Below are 24652 nucleotides of genomic sequence, written 5' to 3' on the forward strand. Positions count from 1 at the left end.
CAGCTTGGGGGAGTGCTGAGGTAATCTCAAATTATTGGAGAAGCCTATCATACCAGACTCTTGAGATGTAGCTCGGTAGGAGAATGGAAAACAATATAAGATGGGGAACCGTGTGTGTGTGTGTGTGTGTGTGTGTGTGTGTGTGTGTGTGTGTTGTCGCTGTCTGTATCCGTGTTCATCCATCTGTTGTGTGTTCATGCATACTTGGCTGCAACCGTCTGTGCTAATGCATGTCTTAGCATGGGCGTCAGTGTCTGGCCGGCTTCGCGTCTGCTGGCCATTATGAGCAGCACAGTGGTGGTTAGAGGCATTCTTGTCATAGCAGGCGTTCCTGGAGCGAGCTCACCTCGCTGCATCACAGACAGGAGGGTGACCCAGCCAAAATGGCAGGGGCTTCTTGACTGACATAGCAATTTGGGGGAATCCCACACCGAGATATTCAGCTGGAGTGAAATAACGGCCGACGCCGATCTACCGTGACCACTGCCATGTGAAACCCTGCACCTTATTTAAAAAGCTCTTAATAAAATGTGCTCCAGACAGCCTGCCATCCCTACTCAACCTGAAGCTCTTCACATTCAGACTACAGTAATATATTATACAAAACCTCACGATGTCTGAAGTATTTCAGGAAAAATAACAAAATAAAATTCAAATCATGAGTTCTGTCTTTATGTTGGAGGTCTGTGCCCCAGGCCAGCTTTAAATACAACTCTGCACTGATCAGAAAAGTTTCCCCTTTGAAATAATGTGTCTAAAAACTTCAATGCACTGCAAATCAACAGTTAGTGCTGTCATGGAAGTGACACCCTGCCTCCATGAGATGATATAATGAGGTTCAGCCATTAAATTCATTTAGTCCACAACAGCATCTTAAATGCACAGTTTTCATTTCCCTCAGAAAAGACTTAGAAGGGTATTACATAAAGTCTTTGTATGACTATTTATTGTGGCAATTTCTTTTCAACATAGTCACATTAGTTGCAGCTTTCTGTACGTGTGTGCATGTGTATGTGTGTGTGTGTGTGTAGATGTCAGCAGATGTTACACCTTTATAATCTACAAGTACGACTGGTGCAGCAGTAGATGGTGCCTTCAGGGGGACTCCTAGCCACAGTAGCTTCTCGCCAAATTCATACTAGGCAAGAGTCAATTTAAGCAAAAATGTAAGATATTAAATCACATCTTTTAAAAATGGGTTAATGCACTCATCAGTATCCATGTACAGATCATATTAATGTATGCATTATATCACTAGGAGTTCTTGTTGTATACTACTGGGAAGTACCGACAAAAATGTGATGTGAATCTTGGACAAATTCATGCACTGGTAAAAATAACAAATATAGATTTGTTGTCGTTATTTGACTGGCACAACCATGAAAACTCAAATCAAACTACATTCTGTGTTTTAAATTCAATTTGGTGAACACTGAAGGAGCCAATGTAAAAGCAGCAACATTTCTGAGTGTGTGTAGGGTTCGCTTTGACAAAAAGTCACCAGTATTTTTTTCTATCGCCTTGTGTGTGTTCATACAGTGTGTGTGTCTGTTTCCACCGATGCCTACCTTGCCGTCAGACGCAGTGTTAATCCTGTAATGGTAGACTCTCCCCTCGTACCGCAGAGAAATGGACCTCTGTCCGGGGCTGCTCTCGCTCTCGCGGACCAGAAAGCTCCCGTTGATGCCCGAGCTGAGCAGGTACTCGGCCGCGTTGCGCGACACGGGTCCGTGGTACCAGCTGTGCTTCTCAAGGCTGTTGACCGGCGTGATGTAGTTGGACGGCACCCAACCCTGGCCATTCTTGGTCTGTGCCTCGCACCACTCGCCATTGTGGTTGTAACCCAGCACACGCAGCTTCTCTCCTAGAAGTCAACATGTGAAATCAAACATGAATATTAAAAAAACATCCGGGGCTAATTATGGCTGAACTACCTGGTTGGCTGCACACACATTCTTTAATGTTATTTCTAATTGCTTAAAGGCCCCATGCTGTGCACTTTTCTCTGGGTTTATTTACCTGCTGATATCCTTAACAAAATGTATCATTGGTTTTGAGTACCTGTGATCTGCTTAATATCGTTTATACTGCCTCTTTCTGTTGCCTCTTTCTGGAGTTCTAACAGGCACAGGTCATTTGGCCAATCAGAAGAGAGAATGAGAACCTCTCCTCTGATTGGCTGACTGTTTTAGAGTGGCATGTGGTCGGGCCAATCACAGGCAAGTAACTGAAACCTAAGCTGCATTCATACAAATTGAAAAAAAACAACTGGTCACGGTGGGCGGAGTTCCCTTGTGTGTGACATCACAGAAAGGAGGAAGTGCTATCTGCTCGTCTCAAAGAGAATGTTCCTACAAATGGGCGGTGTGTGTTTCTCCGTTTATGACCAGTTTGATGCATGGGACAGTATATACGTGGCCCAGAGACCTCCCCAAGCACGAAAAAATAACCAAAATCACATTTTTCATGCCATGGGGCCTTTAAGCGTATTCCTGCTGATTTTGAAAAGCATATTTCCACAGCTGGGACTGTTATAAAGCTTCCATACCCTTTGAGTAACGGGCTACCATAACATGGACACTGTGCGAGAGCTGAACTCAGCATGTTTTGAGTCAGACATGCAGGAATCCACTGTATCTAATGTCATCTTTCCCTTAGCACAGGAACTCGGGGGGGATTTTCTTTTCCACTGGTCATTTGGTGACCTAAACTCAGGAAATTGTTTTCTTTCATTTTAGTTTAGACTGGATACAATGACAAATAGCTTTAAATTATGCATCAAAGTCACTAGAATTGCCATGTTGGCATGACTTTAAATTCAAACAGTCTTGAGATCCTTGTTTCTTTTGCAATATTCACCAAAGATTTAAAAGAAATCTTTCTCTCGCAGTTGACTTTCTTAAGAGTAAAACTGAAAAGTAGTGTAGCACGGGACATTTTCTTGTTTATTCCGGTGCATATGTTCTCTCCTTCCTTCCTCTGTTTGTCTGTGTGATCCATCTGTGGTATTGTTTTACAGTCGGTTCAGTGGAAAAAAAACACACGGGTGAGACCATCGTCAGGAAGCGAGAGTCAGACGGGGATGAAGACAGAGGGGGAAAAGACAGGATGGGAAACAAATAAGCAGATTCCCAGTAACACTCAGAAACCTTATCAACTTAAATGTTCTAAAGAAGTACGTGTGACTTTGCATGTCAGCGCCAACACCAACCGTTCGTTGGGGTTACCATCATAATGATGCAACTATACCACTAAATACCATTAAAACCTGTTGCAAAATTATTCCTAGTTGAATATATGAGATTAAAAAGCTCTTTTTCTAACCTTTGGTGATGCTGAGTGTGTTGTCACCACTGGCCACGAAATCGTAGAGCGCCACAAACAGGTTGGGGTCATTCTCGCTGGGTCCGGCCAACAGGTTCTCTTTGGAGTTCCACCGGGCGGCTTCTGTCAGACCCTGACCCTCAAAGTCTGGTCTTTGGAGAGCTTCTGAAAAAAACAAAAAAACAAATAGAGAAGGAGAAAAATCAGAAAACATGTAGGTGACTAGAATTGAATATGAGGGAAAACATCAAACAATGCATCTCTGAAGGGAGATCTGTAGGCGTGTGTTTGGTATGCAGCGCCATTGTGAGGCCCTTTTTTCCCATAGAGCTTCACACACATGTTGAATGATTCAGCAACAATGTCAACTCTCAGCCTCTCCATGTGTCATTTGCATTCTTCGGCACCCCCCAACCCCCCCCCCCCCCCCCTACCCCCCACTCCCACCTTCTGCAGGTCATCAGCTGTGATCCCGCCGTGGGATTACAGTAATAAACCTGATCATGTGACCTGCCATGTCCCTGCTGTCTCTCTACAACTTCTCATTTCCTGGATTACCCCTGCTTCGTTTTCATTTCTTAAATATCTAGACACCACGCCATGAGAATGGATGTGGATCTTCACTGGAAGTGTAAAATGGATGTGCTTGCTTGCACTCACATGTATTTCGTTGAGTTCGGAGAGCTTAATTTCTACTTTTGTTAATTACAGACACAGCTGTAAAACTAATGGCTGAATTATAAAATGCGAGAGGTGGAAAGAATGAGGGGAGAAGATAAAGACAGTGTTTAAGAGGGAGGGAGAAGTTTGTGAGGTGAGGTGAGAGCTTTTAACTTTTCAGTTTAGCCTAAAACGTGTGCGCGATTGTGTGATTTTCTCAGCTGTTGTCACACATGTGTGAGGCATCTTCCATTTCAATCCCCAACTGAATATACACCGATCAGTCACAGCATTAAAACAGGTGTCTGGTTTAATGTTGAGACTATTCTGTACATTTTTATTTTTTTTAGCAATGAAGCAGTGGAAAATAATTGAAATTATGAATTAAGCTTCAAATCAAACTACTGCAATTTCAGTATGAACTCTAAACAGGCCACAGATATACACCTAACCCTCAACCACAACTATAAAAACAGTTCCCCGTTTTAATGCAGTGGCTGATAGGTCAACATGTACAAGTGTCGACTGTCAATGGGAAACACAAGCAGAGTCTAAAAAAAGTGTTGTGAAATTTAATTTTCCAATTCTGGGATTAGGAGCTGGCTACTAACATGTGACAACCCTGAGGGTTACTGGCCCGGAGTTCACTGCTGAAACAGCATTGGGCCATTACATTCCTTTGATCGCTTTGCATTTTATCCTAATTTTTGTATAATGTGTGTATTAGTTGTTTTAGGATATGAGGCCAAATGCCCAGCAACACACAGCCAGACAGATAAATAACCAACATACTAGAGAAATCCTGTAACGTGGAGTATGGTATGTATATTGAACAACACTTGTAAATATGTTTCTTATGGAAACTAGATATAATAACCATCATCAGCTGTAAAACGACGACACACAATCCAAAAACTAAAAAAATTAAACGTGGGCAAATTTGCAGTTTTCTCACATCCTGATATGTAAAAATCACGTCCGTCGACACAACACAGACTGGGTCAACTACTCCACAACAACATCACTGAATCATCTGACCAGGAAGAGGAAAAACTTTTGCCTCACAGAGCGGTGTGAGTTATACAAGAGGAAAATTCCACTTCACGTGCATGGCTTGTCCTTAAGGCTACAATAACAATACATTTGTTTATCAAGACCATTTGTAATTAAAGAGCAAATTCTTGATATCCATGGACACGACACAAACACTGACTGGCTGTGATCTTTGTAGGTGTGTGTGTGTATAATTACATGTTTCTGGTAACAGCGTGAGATGGGGTTTCCCTCAGAGCATCTTCCTGCTGCCACAAATATTGATTTTCAACCTTCACAAAAAGGTTTTTATTCCTCAAATAGAACTGACATGGAGCTAAAAATGTGATAAGTTGAGTTCACGGTTTGTTACATCTGAAAAAGATGCTCATCTTTTGCTCGGGATGGATCAGTAACTTACAAAACAGATCGTTGCCAACACGACTGAAAACCTGCTGTCAATGTTGGTTTTGAATAAGTTCATCATTACATCTGGACACTGGTTCTTCAGGCAGGACGAATGTGACCAACTTTAAGCATTTCCCACTCGGTTACTCGACACCAGCTATCCATGATATCATCTCTGTCAACTGAAAACCACACAGCTCCTGTTTTTTTCTACGCCTCAAGCTAAAAACCCAGCGGCTTCACCTGATTATGTCAGAAACAAATGTCGCTGTCAAAGCTGCTTGTGTGAAAACGAATAGCTTGGAGCCAAATCAATCTCGAGCTGCATAATGTAGCAGATAGCCTGCCTCAGGTCGTCAATGTGTCCCCAAAAAAAGAAAAAGGATTGACGTCACACGACGTATCCTGACAGACATATTCTGGTCGTAGAAGAAGAAGCACGAAGGTTTGTCTAGTCTGAAGGACCAAGATGGAAAAGCGGCCAGAATTCACCAGAACCTTGACATGGGAACTTGTGGAAAAGGACAATGTGTACTGAGTGAGTGATAAAGGCACAGCTGGACTTGGTGGAAACCGAGCAGAGGGCTGATTGAGCATGTACAGAAGAGTCACATGCATCCTCCTCTCATGATGAGTTTGACTGTTGTCAAATAAAAGAGCTGCAGGCCACTTCCAACGTCCTCAGTCCTACCGCAAGCTTCAAAATGTGTTTGTGTGTGTCTGTCGACCCTCAGACGAAGGAGCCGGAGCGTTAAAACCGTAAAAAAAAATACTAAAAAACTTGTGTAACCCCCAAGGAAGTAAACAGAACATATGTGGCCCGCAGCCAGTCACATGACACTGTTGACAAGTTGCAGGCATCGCTGTATTTATTGGTGGATTTTGAAAGACTTTTTCACACGGCGTCTTCTGCCAAGCTCGGCTCACCAGCCTCGACGCTGCGAGACAAATCAAAGCCAAATGTGGTGCTTCTTTCAGGTCAAAACCTGCCTGTGGGAACAACGGCAGATTTGATTTTGTCTGTAGCGTCCTGCCCAAGCTCAGACTCTTTTATTTTCTGATTTATGGTGAGATCCAAGCCTGAGAGGAGAAGACTGACCGATTGCATCTTGGAACAACAACAAGGGGGTGTTTCACACAGCTGGCAAAAGATGTAGGCTAGGTATCTGCATGCTTCATGCAGAAATAAAGAGCCCGTGGTCCCACATTCACACGGTCACTGAAAAACAACAAAACATTGCCACTTTTCATGACATACTAGATTTAAACCCGAGACTGTAGCCATGTAACAGGATCAGTGTTATGAGATATGTGTTAAAAATCTGAAAGACAAGCCAATAACACTCAGTTCAATGGCATCTCATGATGTGTGACAGGGTTTATTGCGTCATCGTGCCGTGCTAATCTAGACAGCTTCAGAAAAAAAGGCGTTGCGTTTGACTTGTTTGCATCCTGTTGTGACATTGCAGGTCAGATTTCTTAAACATGTGATGGAAAAAAATATGGTTCAAGATAAATACTGGTGAGAAACTCAGAGCACCTTAGGGGGAAAAAAACTCAGACTATCCATTCTGGAGCTATACAATCATTTAATTCTTGTCTAACAGAGAGAAGATGTTTCTACTTCAGTTTATCCCTTGGTTACATAAGCAAAGAGTAGTATGTTCCCAGTGAATACTTTAGATACAAAAATACAAATAACTCAATGATTCAAGTCAGAAAACACAGCTGTGTTTTGTCAGATCGGGGGCCGAAGCTGAGAAAAAGAGATTGAGCAAGATATAAAAGAAACACCGACACTCCAGAACCAGACCTGAAAGCGAGCTAGACATACCATATGTCCAGAGTTTGGCCCGGTCATAAAGTGTGTGGGGAGCAGAGTTGAGCGGCCCATGCCACACATGTCCACTTTACGGGCCACAAATACCACAGCTCTTTGTGAGAGGGTGACAGCACACTGACACATGGGCCAAAAAACACACACTCAAAGAGAGGGAGAGGAAAAGAAAAGTCATACAAAAAAAAAAAAAAAAAAAGAGTAAACTCAGGAGGTAAGTGAGAGAGAAATCAGAAAGAGGGGGAAAGACCCTTTATCGAAGAGCCGTGGAGTGGGAGAAATGACACCATGTCCTGGCCGCGACGCTGACATGACACTCAAAATGATTAAATATGCACGGATGGTGTCCAAAATTCATAGCTGTGTGACTGCACCCAAACTCTCACAGTGATGCAAGACAGAGAATTCTTCATAAACCAGACTAGAAACAGACTAAATATGAAGCCTGGTTTCACTTTGTCCTGGTTTGTCCTGCTGGTTTTGAATCCCATTCATGTTTAAATAAGCTCATTTACAAACTGTGGCGTTCACTTTCACTTTCACCAGATATTTCTTGGGACCTTGAGCTTACATATTTCTCTTGCATCACCTGTCATCACCTGGGTGAGAGGTGTTGGAGAACCAGGCGAGGGTATTCAGATCATGTGATATGGTTCAACCCACTGTGGGAGATATTATGTTAGTGAAAGCATGTTCACATCATAGAGGTGGAAACAGGGTGCAGCTGATAATGTCACATCCAATAACTGTAATGTGACAGAAATTTATCAGATAGCATTTATGTATTTTTTTAATCTTACTATTTGGAGCTTATGCAAATAAGGCCTCCAGCTCTTGTGAAGTATTTCGGGGCAGAAAATGAAGTGTGGAGTGGGACGTCATCTCAGCCTGAGATTTGCTATGCCTTCTACCATATGGTCTGAAAATGAGAGACTCTTTATAACTGTCAGCCACTTCAGTGGAGAGCGTACCAGGACCATTATCTCTATTAAATCATTTGGTTGCACAATCTCTGGAGCACATAAGACTGCACTGAGTTTTCCATTACCGTTAAATTGCTGTGTTGATTATGTACAATGTGCCCTGGATTTCTTCGAATTCCCCTCGTGTTTCATACATCATGGGCAAATCAATTACTCACTTTACGTGCGACCAGAACAGTCTAATTAGAAGTCATGGAAAATAACTCCTCATGGTGCAAGAAAAGAAAGAAAAAAAAGAAAAAACATGGAATTAACATATCTGTGCTATCTTTTAACTTCATTACAGAAGAACCGGACTAGAACATGGCAGAGAACTGAAAAGCAGAGTGCAGACTGAGATTAGATCCCCTCTCCTCATAAACAAGAGTTAAGTGGGACACAGCCAGGAGTCAGATTTCCTTGTATTCTCTTCTCCGTCTCTTTTTCCACTTCTTTCCTCTGCAGCTAGCCAGTGTGTCTGGCCTCCCTCGCCCTCCCCTGTGCTTACTCTCCACTTTCTCCTCCCCATTCTTCAGTTTCCACAGTCCAGAAATCATTGTTCAGACTTTACTTGATACTTTTTATCCTTCTCCCTTTGTCTCTTAAATCCCTGATTCCTCTTTTTCCTCATCTGACATCGCTTCTTTGATTTTTTGTTTACAATCCCCCCCAAAGTAAACTCTAAAAAAAAAATCACAGCCCATGATTAAGAGACGTAACAACCGCCAATAAGTATTCTTACCTTCCAGGTAACAGCTGGAGGAGGACGAGAGGCCTTTCTTAGATTTACACCCCACCAATTTCAGGCATATCTCCAACATTTTCATTTGTTTTCTTTCCCTTCCCGCTTGAAAATTTTGTTGCTTGTTCAAATGAGACGTCCCTCGAACGTTTCCCCTCTACATGTGTCCAACGGAAGAAAAATTCAAACACAAGGGGAAAAAAAAGCAGCAGAGAAGAGGAGAAACTGCACAAAGCCAAAATAGGTGATGATATATTCTAGCTTTCTTTTCCTCGGTCCGTCCAGCTGCTGTAAATCCTCTTCGTCTTCTTCTTCTCCTTGCTCCTTTCCGAAACAAAAAGCAAAAGTCCGCTGTCCGGCAAAGTCTACCAACTCTCTCCTCTGAGCGTCTCCATGTTTTTTTTCTCTCCCCCCTTTGGCTTTTGGGCTTTTGGTTAGCTCCTCTTCTGTAAGGCACAACAACTATCCAAAAGCGTGGGTCGGGTCCAAAGGCTCGCTAGACTTATGGATGTGTCAGTTGAGTGGGCAGTAGGGCAGTCTGAGCGGTGCCATTCCTCTCTCCTGTCCCCTGTGTGAGTGTGTATCTGAGGCACAGGGACTACTCGTGCTACAGCTGCCAACAAAGGGCCTCTTTCAGGCTCAGCCTGCTGCACTCAATGACATCAGCTGAGCCGTCCCACCTCCAGCAGCAAACACACAATGAGGGGGAGAGACTGCTACCACACACACATACACACGAGCATTTACCGAGAAGAATACAAACAGCAGCACCCAAACTTCATGTCAACATGCCAGATAAAAGCTCCACGAGTCTCATTTGAAAACTTTGACTGTAGTTTAGATTCACTAAGGACCTGAAACAGTTCTCCTCTGCTTCTGTTGAAGTCATGAGTTGATTACAAGTAGCTCCTCCTCCGACTTTTTAACCCCCCTTCCCCCTCTCGCTGTCTCTCTCCCTCTCTCTCTCCCTCTCTCTCTCTCTCTCTTCTTCTCAGCCATGCTTTTTCCCGTCTCTCGGTCTGAAATGTTTACAGGTTAAAGAATCACTTCTGGAAACAGGCCTGGGTTGTTAAAGACATAGCTGAAACTCTCAATCATTGGCAGCCAACGGGGAGCAGAGTATAACCTTCACCAGCTTCACACAGGGCTCATTTGCCACAAGTTATTTCAAATGCAAATGAAGTAAGCAATTTATTTTAATTCATCAAAATGAGAGTGTTGGTTTTTTTGGATCATTAGAGAAACATGTCTGACCATGTGTTTTTTTAGACAACAGCAGTGGGTCGGCCTTATCTGACTGCCGGAAAGTGCTTGTGTGACACATCACTGCTTCATATCCATCTCCTCTGTCTTTTATCAGCCGTCTCCACGTGCAGTGATTTACAACGTCTTCGGAAGTTCAGTCATAGCTCTGAACTACTTCCACGGAAACTTCCACTGTAAATGTATCTATAAATCTCATTGTAAACTGAAACTTGAGTCATAATCCAGGTACGGTATTAGAAATTACCTATTTTTTTAAATACTGGCACTCGGGGGTCCTTTGTTTTCCAATTCTACATTACAGGACAACACAAGTAAGAATTGTGCATTAATTTAACTTTGTAAATTCAGCACAGTCTCATGAAAATCAACACAATTATCATGCAATAAACGTGTGACAAACGCGCTGCGAACTTCAATGTTTTTGTTGTCAGAGATATTATGAAAGCCTTTAATAATTTATGTGGTGCACTATCTCTTTTTATCGCCGGATACAGTTGTGGCCCTCTGTTATATTGTCCATTTGTTTAATGTGGGCTAAAAGGATTATCGATCATGATTACACTCACGGCTGAAACCTGAAAGGACCGAGAGCAGCTGTAATCTACTGACTCTGCCTGGCAAATATTTTTCCATTTAAATGACAAACATCCTCGTCTGTGTGTACATGTTTGACTTCAGAGATAAGAGGTCCAGTCAAGTGGGTAATTACATTCTGGCGGGGAGGGGGCTAGCTTGATGACACCATGCAAATAGCATGAGTGCCAACCCTGTTTACTGGCTGACCAGGTCATCGGAGTTTCCAATCGGGGAAGCCAAAGCGCTGACTAAAAATATGAGCGGTTCGGGGAAGTTCAGGTGGAATAACGGCTTTTACGGCTTTTAGTTTTAGTTCTGAAACAAAAACGAAAGCCTTGACTGGCAGAGACTGTGTCATGAAAAACCGCCAGCGTGTAATAGAGTTAATTTTGAAAGTGAAAACCTAATATTTACTGCAAGTAATAATACAAATCACCTCCGAGGAAAACAATAAAGTTCAGCCAAGTGGCAATCTACAGCCTCTGAAATGACCGTACACCTCTCATCACAATAAAGCATTTCTTTAAAAACTAAAATATCACGTACAATTCAGTGAATTAATGGACTAATTGATACAGGAAGAGAGCGCGTCTTTGCATTTAACAGTCACTCAGCCATACAGTACATCCTGTTTGGATTCCTTGTTGTAATAATGTACAATGTGTAATCCCTGAGCGTTTACGCTGCTACAACAGTATAACGGTTGGAAAAGTCCCTTGGCTGTGGGAAGGCATGGAGTTTGGAAAAAGGTGCTCTCCTAATCAGAGCGGCGGCAGCCCACCTCTGCAGAAACAGGCTGCATGGAAAGACGTATAAAAAAAGGGGGTAGAAAAACCTCTTCACACACAACAACTGGCAGGCTGCTTCATTTCTGGTCGACTGCCCACATTTGACGCCTCGCGGTTGTGGAGAATCGAGACAAGGCCATAGATTTAAGGCAACAGGTTTGAATGATGATTCAAAAGCACTGGAGGTGATTCGGTAAAAGTATAATGGAGCATCGGGACTTTGCATTGATTCTAAGCTACGGTAGATAGATAAATACCTCATACACAGACTGAGCTAATACTAAACACTATCATTACTCTTGAAAGCTCAACGTAGTCTGCTCGTCTGTTTGGTGAGGGCAGCCGTGCTTTTGTTAGCATCTATGGGCATTCTCCAACATGGCTCAGTCTCAGTGGCTTTGTAAGTAATGACCTCAGTACCCTGACATCCAGTCACATGGCACCGGGCCCTGCATCATCGCTGCAGAGCTGGTATGGCAAACATTTGTGTTCCTCTCATGCGCCACCCCAAACAACCAATTAAGAAGAAATGCAGGCTTCCTTAGAGCTATGAGAAAGGCCCATTAACTTACCGCAGTCGCAAAGTGTTGGGGAGATGAGAGGATGAAGGGAAGAGGAGAGAGGGGCTATAAAAATTGAGGAGGGAAGAGGAAAAAAGGTTGCAGATGGAGAAACATGAAGCACATTGTTTGGAAGTGAGCTCATAGGAGAATCGCTCGCTCGCGTTTTATAATCCGGGGCCTAGTATGTTAACAGTTAGCTGACGTACATCCACCCACGGGATCATTTTTGGCCCTTTTCCTCTCATGTACCCCCCCTCCTGCTTTCCCCCCCGCTTCCCTTCTTCTAAACCTTCATCTTAAAGCAGAGGACAGGTTGTATTCCCAAACTATTACCCCGAGGCAGCGTCGCTGTTACGATTCAAGCTATACTGGCGTTACACATAATGTTGACACAGATCCTTGCATCATATTTCATATCCTAACTATTAATTATGATCTAGCATTACTTTCACACTTTTTTTTTTTTTTTTTTTTACCAGCGTCGAGCAAGAATGCAGCTCAATAATTCATACCATTACATGATTAACTGCTACTGACATCTGCTATTTACATTTTGACTTGTGGCAGGGCAGTGAAGGCAGGAATAGGCCATTAACTTGTATGATAAATTAATAAATGTCGGTCATGTTGATGCGGGAATGACAGGGAATTGAAGGCGGTGTTAAGAGGATGTTGTCTTTAAGTGTGTCTGAGAGCTGCTTGATTTTCTGTCTTACTCGCTCCGTGCATGGGGGCACAAACACACACACACACACACACACACACACACACACAAACATAAGCACACTGTCTAACAATGTCAGAAATGTGACCAAGCCCGCGCTTTGGCATGAATCCTGTTCATCGAAGTAATGAAACAAGAGTTATTACGCTATTAAACCGAGAAGACTGTCTAATTACAGATGAGAGAGGAGCGGAGGGAGACAAAGCTGTGTGAAGTTCCTAATAGAGTTCATCTTCTCGTTGCTGTGCTGTGCCTCGCTCTGCAGTCGTCACAGCAATCTGTCACAGACATGTGTACTTAAATATCAGACACTCAAGACCCAGGTACCATGTATCTGGTGCATGCATGTAGATCTGTGTGTATGTGTGTGTGTGTGTGTATGTGTGTATGTGTGTGCATGTGGCTGTTTACTCAGGGCCCTCTGGAGAATGCAGCCAGAGTGTCTGGGGCGTGCAGACCAGCAGATGAGGTTAAGGGTTTAGGGTTCCACATAATTCTCCACTCAGTGTTGTCCACAGGGAAGCAGACACACACACACACACACGCACACACACACTCACTTCAGAACAAAACAGTGGCTGACCTGGTTCAAGGTTAAAGGCTCTGGCATAAGCCTGTCATGGTAATAAGTTACCAGCGAGAGGTACATAGTAAACTTCAAATTCAAATGTTGATAATTTTTTTTAGCTTCTGATGGACAGAAAACAGTAAATAATACAGTATTACAAATACAAATACAGAGATAAAGCCAAACAACTTTGATTACACTGATTCTTAATGTGCTTTTGGAAGCCGTTCTCACCCTGTATTTTACATGGAAATAGTGAAACTGACCCCACAGGTCATTAAAACACATTTCGTGATGAAATCCATTTTATATGCACACTCTTTTGTATCTGCTCACACACAACCTCCCTCAACCCCCTCTCTCTCTTTCTCTCATATTCTCTCTCTCTCTCATTCTCTCGCCAAATCCCTCTCATTTGAGGTGACCCATTAACAGTCCACTGTGTCAGCTCAGTTTTACGGCAATCTTTAATACAGACGGGCCCAGCGGTCCCGCTAGCACGCAGCGCTGAGACACAGGGAGTTAAACCCAGCCGACCTATTGGAACAGGACTGGAGGAACCATTTTACCATGATGACAGATGCAAAATAGGGCAACACAAACCAGGTGACTAAGCAGAACCTTCGCTCATTTCTCCACACGATCCACCGGGCTAGGGCTATAGGCCCAGACTCAAACTATGTAGTGCTAAAAATATGCAAACCTGCAGAGAACTGAAATGTATGGAAGTTGGGCCAGAGTGAAAAAAAAAAAGTCATACTTTGAGAAAACAGACAGAGACAGGTCAAATACGCACAACCATCCATCAGTTGTCAGGGATAAAATGCTGTGCTAATAATCAGTGCTGGAAGGAGTCTGAGAAAATTAAGAGGGCACAAGACGGGCCAGAGAAATGATCCGTGCTCGGGAATAGCAACCTGCTAATCCAGTCATTTTCAGAATTTTAACTACTCAATTTGACCCAGAGTGCTGGCATAAAAGCACATCTTTTTATATTCCATTGTTTTATGAGTGTGCAGACTAGTAGAGCCAAACTCTTTCAGGAGGGAAAGAAGCAAAGAAAAGTCTGTGCGTATATGTATGAGTGGAGGTTTGCACGTCTGCCGCAGCTAAAAGAGTAGGTTAGACACATATGGTGCTAAAACTATCTACTATTAATTAAATAGGTTAAAATGACAACACTATGTGATCAGACTAACAACACAGACAAGGAAAAAAAAAAGAGCTAATAAGTGCAATGTCAGCTTTTACAGACTCTCAGTGTCTTAGACGTTATCTAGGTGCCTGGAGAAAGACCCCGTTTGTCCGTGTGCCCGTTGGGGTGAAAACAGAAACAGATACACAGAGGAGTGACTCTGGCCTTGAGTTCTCTCTCAAGCTGCAGCAGTGGAGCTGCTTGGGCTCTTATTTGTGTCTAAGTGAATCCAGATGCAGCAAGCATAGCAGGCACCAGAGTCGTATAGCGCTGTGAAGAGGAGCTTAACACAACACAAAGGGACAGGACAGCGTACCAGTACAGTATGGACTGGACTGGACTGGTGAGAGAGAAAACAAACAAACCAGACAATAACATAATGGGCCGGATGATGCGTTCGTGGGCAGGCTTTTGCTTACTCCTGCTTGATGGGAATGGCAACAGAAAAGGAACTAAAAGAAGCTGTGAAAAGTATAAAGGAACATCAATCAAATGTCACACCATGGACTGTAAATCCTATAATCTACAAGGGGACAGAGGCCCTGTGAACAAAGGCGTCCACCGTCCATAAATGGCTAAAACTTTTAAAAACAGACAGGGCTGGCATCCTAGGTAGCAGGTTGTCTGCAGAGAAAGCAACAGCTGTGTCTGGAGGAGCTAGAGCTGCCTGCTCGGGCATGGAGTGGGGAACTGAGGGTGTTCTTTTTTTCCCTGAGCATATGTGAATGTGTGTGTGTGTGTGTTTTCATGTAGACCCGGGTGGCAAAGTGCTCCCACGCTGCATTCCTGTCTCAACTTGGAGGTTATCGACATGCATGTGAGCGCTGTAGGTACTGTATGTTTACGTGCGTGTACAATGGAGGGATAACCCGCAAAAGGAAGTGGGTACACTGGTGGTGGCCCCTCACTTGTGGGGATTTAAGATTGACAATTAAATGGAACATAACAAATCCCTGCCGTGTGACTGGAAGGAGTAATGAGGATGCAGACGCAGAAAAACAAGAGGATAACATTTAAGAGATGTATCAGTATAAAACATCTATATTAGAATGTGATACAGAAGCTTTGAACCTGGGGGATCGCAGGCCCAGGTTTCGTAACATATGTTGCAGATGCTGAAATGAATCTAAGTAACAAAAACCAGGGTGAGAGTGGAGAAAGTCAATGACTCAACAGGACTGTTTGTCCTAAACCAACTGCTTACACTTTCAATTGTTCTGTGCAAAACACTGTGTACCTTATGTATATGGAAAAAGCTTTGGTTTGTGCCTTTGTGTTTCTTTTTCTTCCTTTGTTTGGAGTCGAGATGTATTTTTTTCCATTCAAATTAAGTTAATTATAAGTAGTTTGGTAATTTCTCAATTTCAGCAGTTTAATGTTTTTATCATGCTCAGCAAGGCGATTTCTTCGGAAAAACTGAACATCACAGCCTGAGAGAAAAGACACATCAACGTACCGTCAACCTCCACACTCAGATTTACTTCAGCCACTTCCCAATGTTTATGTACTGTTTACAGTTTAAAACTGACTTTTTTGTGTGTGTTCATTATTGTCTGCTCATTAATTTAGCACACTGCCCATTTTTGCCATTGTTCACCAAGTCTATAAAAATGTAAAATACAATGAGAACGTGACAAAGACATGAAAGAGAGACAACAACAAAGAAGAAAGAAAGAAAGAAAGACAAAAAAGAGGATGAGAGAGAAAAAAAGAGAGAAAGAAAGAAAAGGAGGTAGAGAGGGAGGGGGATTGCACCAGTTATTTGAGAGAGGAATGCACAAGAGGTCACATTCTTCACTCCACTGCTGTGGCTTGCCCTATGTTCAACTCTCTCTCTCTCTCTTTTTACATCTGAGCAAAATAGGCAATATTACTCAATACACCTCTGGTGCAACAGATAACACACACATTTAGGTGATTCACCAGAAAATATGAAGAGGCCATAGGGCAGACATCCATTATTGATCGAGTCATACTGATCAGATAACACTGCAGCAGGCCTTTCTCATGACTGGCACTGTGACATGTAGCCGCAAGGAGGGTGAATAAAAGTGTAAATTAACACTAGATTAATTACTTTTAGCAGCTTCAGTGCTGGAACATGGTGGCTCACTGTCTTGGCCTGGTGATGACAAGTTTTAGAGTTAAACCTAACTTGTTATCACAGTTTATATCACAAAGACACTCAACAAAAAAATACTGGTAATGTCTGAATACTCCAGAGACCCCTGACAGTGTGAGCTCACACATCAGCGCAGGTCTAAAACCAAAACAACCTCGGTGTAAACTACTCTACTCCTGTGGAGACGGAACTATAAATGAACAGACAGAGTGGATGAATCTGGGTCATATCATATTCTTTCCAAACACCGATTCTGCTCAACAAATATAGCTCGAAATGACACGAGGTCTGCGTTTGTAGGAAATGTGCGCTGCTAAGTTTATTTGTGAAGAATTACTTTTAATTTCACCTTTCAAACTTTCCTGTGGCATTTCAGATCTGTGCAAGATCAAATGCTGTGTATTTGTCATGCCTCTACAGACTTTGTGCACCAGCACATGACTGAAATTAGTTTTGAATTCATGTGCTTGTGAGGCCTTGATTGGGAGTTAAAAAGAAGAGAGGAGCTAGTGCAGCGTAGACTACCTTGACTACCTTGATTTATAAACACAGCTGTTTCGGCCAGTCATCAGCTAGCATGGTAATAAAGCCGAGTCCTTTCCAGGTGGTCAAGACTTGATGAGAGGGGGGAAACACTTACTAATCAGCAAGGTGTCATCCGGCGAGGGACAAATGTGTCTGTTACACACACACACACACACACAAATAAACACATGCTTTCTAACACAGCATCAAGACATGAGCTTGTGTGCAGGTAAATTGTGATGGTGGCTTCCCAAAAGACCACTACTAACAACCACTATCAAGGTTAAGCAGTAAACTGAGCAGATAAGCGAGAAGTCCTTTCAGTTGAGTGGCCGTGCATCTATTCTATGTGTGTGTGTGTGTGTGTGTGTGTGTGTGTGTGTGTGTGTGTGTGTGTGTGTGTGTACCCAACAGTGTGGACACATGGCCAAGCATGGTGAGGGACAAGCCACCAGAGACCTAACAGCTGGCCTGAATGAGCATTACTGTGAGGCGCCTGCTGCGTGGGTATGTACGTGGGTGTGCATGTGCGCACACACACACACACACACACACACACGCACGGACCCCCCCTCCTCCTCCCATCTTCAGGACCCACAGGGATCATGGGAGGAGATTTGGTGTCTAGACTGTATAGATTCCTCCAGTTCCAGCCAAGAAAGAGCCATTTACAGACTAAAAGAGAGATGGATTCACTTACTGGCATACACACGCTGAACACAGATGCTGCAGGAAACACACACACACACACACACACACAGCAAATGATGTCACCGAAAGTCTATATTAGGAGGGGGTCAGACTGTCTAACCTCTGCCCCGAGTACAGCTTTACAAAGTCAAAGTACATTAACCGCCATCACTCACAAATCGGAGCCTCTTTATTTGCGCTGTCGTGTGTAATAGATGAAGAGACATCAACCTGCCACAGATTAATGAGCAAACTGTCGACCTAACATCTGATAGCTCTATCACTATTACAGGTCTGTCTTAAAAATGAAGATAGATACGGGGATATTCATGTAGATGCACCTATGAGCGAGGCTGCAGATGTTTATTCTAGTGTCATAGATCATGACATCATTGCATCGGGTTCCAGAGATCATATAAATGTTGCCAGGGAGACACAGGAAGCGTTCATATGCTTATTTGTATCAGGTCTTCAGGTTCACATATTTACTGCTTTTTCCTTAACATCCTCCAAATACATACAAGTCAAATGGTTTATTAATTTCCCCCATAGGTACGATAAGTGTGGCCTTTGTCCGACTCCTAACAAGTATATTGTGTTTTCCTCTTTTCTCCTCTGTACTTTCTCCAGCAGCACCCCACGACCCTGGATGGAAACCAACAAATGAAGAAAATGGATGAGTGAGTGGGGTGTCATCTTCCTCCATCCCCACATCATAACGACGTGCCTTGAACATACCTGAAGACTTGCCAGGCTTGCCTGCAGGCGTCAACTGGAGAAAAAATTGTGGGGTGAAGCTTATGAGTAAGAAGAAAAGGCCTCTTGTACCCATAGTGAAATCTATCCCAAGCAAGAAGCGACATGCCGGGAGGTTCCTACATTTCCTCCAACACAACTCGTCTTGCTGGTAATAACCACTGATGACACCGTTCTCTTCTTTGTTGTCTATAAAGTAAAAGTTTTGCTTGTTACAATGTGCGACAACGACCACAACCGTGTTGTGCATCACGTGCCAAAACAGCCATCTTGCAGCGTTTCCAGCTGTCAAAGCTTTTCCGGCGCTTCAGTAGCTTCAAGGGGGATTTAGAGCTAATAGCTTAAGCTTCACACAAAGACACATTTTCATGTAGAAAATGACTGAATAAACAAAGTACTACAAACTACTCTCTTAAAGGCCTGTGATGATGTAATGCATCACTGCTCAGAAGAACCGTGCTGTGTGGTTTACATTAGATGTTATATTACTAAAGATTGTCAAGTATGCCTTTGCTTTGGGGTGATGCAGTGTTATTGCTTGATAGCAGTGAGTTACAATGTGAAACCATGATCAGAGCTTGGGTTGCCATCGAGTGGCACGTTAAAAGACGCTGCTTATCTTTATTCTTTGTAAGAAGTTTGATGTTTGCCCTGTGGTGTGTGCAGCTCTTGATCTCACCTATGATGTGTTGAACAAAGGATGAGGAACTCCAACATGGCTGCCAGCTCAGTCCAAACGGTGAGGCTAATCAGCGGCGCATAAGTCTAAAAAGGTTCCTCTGCCTCCCACGCAGGCTCATGAGTCCTCTACATACATATTCATATACACCGTATAACTCCAAAGGGAATAAACAAGAAACACGTAACATTTATTAAAGTGTTCTTTTTGAATTATGATGATATCACAGCTGCAATAAACCCTAATAAAACAAACACAGTAAGATCATAAACAAATGTAGCCACCAGGGGGCAAATTTTCTTTTTTATAGTATCAAAATGTGGGCTTTGCAAATACACACTAACCTACAAATCAGATGTTTTTAGCCTCAAAAAAAGGAGGCCACCTTTCTTTTAAACCCCAGAAGCTCCAGGTCCCACTCTGCTGCTCTATTTCCTTTTTCCTTTTCAGGGAACGGCAGGAAAACAAATGAGAGGCATCATCCTTTCATTTAGCACTTTCACACAGCAATTCCACTTCCTGCAGCTACAGGCAAATTGTGTAGTTGTGCCATACACACATGTCCTATGTAGTCAACACTTAAACTCAAGGAAGGAAGGACGTGTAAAAAAAAAAGTTTAATTCACTAAGTGAAATAACAGTGACCACCAAATTCCAATTATGGGTACACCGTTTTTTTTTTTTTACTACATTCAGTTAATCCAGGATATAAAAGTGGTGACTACAAGTATTTAGAGAGAATTAGACAAGAAAGAAATGTCCCAATGGATTCACATGTTTTGCTCAGACCTGTTTTTTTTAAACAGGCCTGGTAACCTACTGTAGCTGGTAACTTATTCCATAATCCACTAAGCTGCATGGTCGGTTATTTGAGCCACACAGGGAGAAAACAGGTGAAAATGCAGCTCTTGAGCAATGCCTCAAGAAAATCCACTACCCTGCTCTGTCCTTACAATCCGTGCTAGCTAGCCAGTGAGATCATACCTCCCCCACCGTACAGTACTGAGAGGTGCCAAAAGCAGAGACAGGTCTTTGCTTGCCCTTCACTGCCTCTCCTCTCTCTCTCTCTCTCTCCCTCTCTCCCAGGCAGCTGCATGCAGAGGTCTGAACCCGACCGCTGAGACGCAGCGTTGCGCTGGCTAGTCGAGTGTTAACTAGCTGGGGCTCACCAGGAAGGAAAAAAAACAGCGGAGAGGTAAAAACCGTGTGTTGATGTTGCCCTCCTCTTGCACTATGACTCACATCCCCTCTCATGGTCTAACCTGCTCATCACAGGAGGAGAGGGGCAGAAAGGGAAAACAAATACGCCCCACGTCACTGACCCTTTGCCAAATTCGATCCATTTACCGGCAACGGCTTTCATTCTGTTTTTCTGACCTTCCCTGTCCTGTCCCCCCTCTGCGTTATGCAAGACTTAGAGTCAGTGGAAAGTACTCCTGCCAAGGCAATCACAGCCCTACAGACACATTTGGTAAACTTATCAGTTTAGCTGGATGCATGGCATGCATCTGTTTCAATGGCAAGTGGTGATTTTAAAGGGCTACAACAGTTCTGCTTTACACTGATTAAATCATTTCTCCAGAAGTTATTTTAACTGCAGTTTTGTTATGCATTAATAAATATATTTTATGTTTACCACAACAATTCTTCCTCCTTGATGTCTCCAAGTGGAAATGTTACATCTAGATTTTCATTTTCACTGTCCTAGCCCTCAAGTGAGTATTAATTAAATGATTGAGAAGCCAAGCGTAAGCAGTTGTTTATATGCATGAATGAAAAAGACATTTCTATCAACTTCTTTGTTGTGATTTACGCTTGAAGACAATCCTCTGTGTACGTTGGTTATTTTGTGTGTTGCACTACCCCGGGCCATAAACTACAGGACCACCACAAAAGGCATTTTCATACGCCAAACCTAGTAAATAACAAAACCACTGACTATAAAAACGAAGAAGTGAAATACATGATGTCACCGCTGGTTTCTAAAGGTCACGTTTGAAGCTACAAACGTCGGCTTTCACAAAAAATACTATTTGATGGGTGACTAAAAGGAACAAACAGTTCTAACCGAGCACTACAACAGACACACCGCTTCATAGGGTCATGGACTACGATATGCACAAGCCACACACAGCGGATAGAGGGTCAGTGTGAGGCATATAGGTAGTAATAAGGCAAATGAGTGAAAAGAGAAAGAGCCTTTTCTATAAACACCTTTGAAACTCGTCTCTATTGATGTAACCACACGATTATGAGTGTTACGATTTGGAATCTCCTTTTCATTGATGATGCTTTGTTTGGACCAGGTGTAAACAATTGGTTCACTGTGCTGTCCTGACCAACACCCAGCCAGTGAGGTCAAAACCGGTCTGCGTTTTAAACAATATACATACACGACTAAATAAAAAAGCTTTTCATACATCCTCTCTCCATGTTGCCAGAGAGAAGGCCGGAGAATGTTTTCCTTTCATCGCTGTGATCAGATTCTCATTTTCAAGAGCAATCAGACCACTAGGCCTTTTGTTGTTTTTTTGCATTGGTGCATCATTTAAATCCACTGTACGTAGGGTACGGCCATTTTCACTAGACATTCAGACTCTAGAAAATGCCAAACCGACTACATAATGGCCTATACAGTCAACGCCTGTGAACGATTCTGCACACAGCCTGTGTGTTTTCTGCCAAGTCCAGGATATCTTATAGCACTGCGTTGTACCACACCACACACACCATCCTATACAAACACAGGGGGGAGACACTGTTGAGCTTTGCCGCACACTACAGACAGAGGCACATTACAGATGTAGAGGTGTTATTTAATGAATGTTTCTGACTTCTTCTCCATCTGTTCTTCAGTCAAAGCAGGCTTAGTAGGAATAAGACTGGGAAGCGGGATAGACTTCTCTTTTCTGCTCCATCACCTACACTTAAAGCTGTTCCCCATCTTTCTCTACCACCAGTCATAGTGGCAACACAGCACACAGCCTCATGGTGAATCTCTTTCCACATGACCAACCAGCACAGTGATCTTAACAGTCCCCTAAGACACAAGCATCATGTTGAAAATACCCAGTCCTTGTTGCTTCTGTTTATTTCTATATGACAAACAGATGGCTAAAAAAATCTCCAAACAAAGAGCAGTAAATCATCATTAAACACCTTTTTATAAAGTAATCTACCTTCCGGAGAGACACAACAATTAAATAGGGCTGCATGATATGGAAAAAAAATGCAATATACAATTTTGGTTGGAATGCATTTTTGCATTTCTTGTATGGAGAAGGTGATCGTAGGTGAGGGCATCTCTATAGCACCACAACATGATAGTGCTAACAATACACAACTATGATGCCACACATTGTACCTTTATATTCTTTTTTTGCGATTTAGATACTGCATTTCCATTTTGCAAGAGATTGCAGAGTGTGAATGAACCTCACTGTTGCATCGCTCCATCACTGTAGCTCTGTTGTTAATCAGTTTAGTATGCCAAGCATGCCAAGTGAATCAATATATCACCACTGTGGTTTGCAGTTCATTGCGCATTAAATGTTTGAAAGTCTTCCTTACTGGTCACGAGTTGTTGTTTAACAGTACAAAAGGAATCACACTTTGTTTTGGTCACGCAACGGACGCCCGATCACAACAAAAAAATGAAGCAAGCAACCAATCAGAGTTACTGATTCCTCGTACCGTCTCTATGGTGAACCAGTGTCATGTCAACAAATGGATCTGCGAGATGCTTGTGTATGGTGCATGGGTTTAATTAAAAACTGTTCGAATGTATTATCGCATGCTTCAAAGTGATCATTTTCTCTTCTCAAAGTTGTGCAATCGCAAATCTGTTATTCCTCCAACAAGCCGCATTCTCAATGACGCAACTTCAGATGTTTTGACACCGTCTGCACAATCTTGCGATTTTTATGTATGCATTGTAACATCTTCCACATTTTGCATTCTTGTTTTCTCAACTTTGTACATGATCAGCTTTCTCCTTAGCACCCCAAAAACTGATGGACCAAGGAAAGCACAGGTGAGAAATATATCATGGTATTATAACCTACGCCAGGAGTGACAAGTTGTAAAGCTAATCCCTCAAAATCTTATCAAAACAACTATAACAACTGATCAAACTAACTACAGCGTGTCAAAAAAATTGCTGTTGATGGAAAGCAACCTCGCACAGTTGCTACTTGAAGTGTTTATTCTTACCATGCACAGCAAAAACGTTGCAGGGCTGGGTCCCATGGCGTGATGACTCTCTCTTCCCACCCTTGATGAAGGCTGGCAGACTGGGTCTCCTCTGGTCCCCGACAAACTTCCCCGGCTGCTGCCCCATAAGGGCAGGGTGCCAGGCCGCAGCCGGGACTCTCCAAGCTGGACTCAGTTGCTCACCGTCCAACCGTTGGCCCCCCAGGCAGGGAGGGGAGCCCCTATGCCTGACTCAGTCTGTCCTCTCCTGGAGTAAGGGTGATGCAGGTCACGTATGACGATCCGTATTACTCCAGTATGTCTCCGTTTATCATGCATTAATGGGGCCTGGGTGCGTCACAGGTCAAAGAAAGGCATTTCACAGGAATCTAGAGAAAAAAAAAAAAACAATTATTACTCACTGGTGATTACATTAAGAGTGATACAATACTCCCAAATAGAAAAAAATGCACTGGCAAACTTTAAAAATGACATAGTGGGTGATTCTGACCTAAATCTAAACACCAAAAAAAATGATCTCACAATGATTCAGAGGTGAACTGGCAACTACTCCAAGCACATTTCTAAGACAATTTGTAAGACAAAATATGTCAAATAAACACTTTATTGTACTATTTCAACCAGCCTAAGTTGTAAGAACTTCTGTATTATACATCACTACAACATACATGTGTTTCCTTGTGTGTGCAGTCCCATATTCCTCTGTTGCATCTACTGTAGGATGTTTGCCCACCTGATTTCATTTTTATAACTCCAATCAAGCTCCCCATGATAAGCTAACATTGCTGAACCTCACTGCAGGTTGCAATGCATGCACAACTATCAAGACGTTTGGTGCTAATTGGGGACGACAACAACCAAGTCCTCGATGCAAAAACAACATAGATGGAGAACGCATAAAAAGGAGGTCACTGAAAGCCAGCAGAGCATTAATTATTGTTATCATTACCCCCCTATTGTTCTTGGGCAGCTTTTTCTTACAAAAGCGATGTCAAAAACATTACTTCATGGGGTAATAAGCAC

At 42.8% G+C, this 24652-nt stretch overlaps 1 protein-coding gene across 2 annotated transcripts in view; it reads right to left on the reverse strand.

Moving 5' to 3' along the window:
• Window positions 1-23841, reverse strand: part of abl1 (c-abl oncogene 1, non-receptor tyrosine kinase) — a 31630-nt gene extending 7789 nt beyond the window's left edge. Inside the window, exons 1-3 of one of the 2 annotated variants that reach the window (XM_083983510.1) lie at window positions 23630-23841; window positions 3325-3489; window positions 1569-1864 (exon numbers count right to left, since the gene is read on the reverse strand). In XM_083983510.1, the coding sequence (XP_083839636.1) occupies window positions 1569-1864; window positions 3325-3489; window positions 23630-23756 (588 nt within the window). In that variant the 5' untranslated portion in view covers window positions 23757-23841. Of the gene's footprint in view, window positions 1-1568; window positions 1865-3324; window positions 3490-8965; window positions 9604-23629 lie in introns of those variants that run through there. The other variant, XM_083983511.1, reaches the window with a different exon arrangement.
• Window positions 23842-24652: the final 811 nt, after the last annotated feature.

The sequence above is a fragment of the Trachurus trachurus genome (assembly GCF_905171665.1).
Source record: "Trachurus trachurus genome assembly, chromosome: 12".
Taxonomy (NCBI): Eukaryota; Metazoa; Chordata; class Actinopteri; order Carangiformes; family Carangidae; genus Trachurus; species Trachurus trachurus.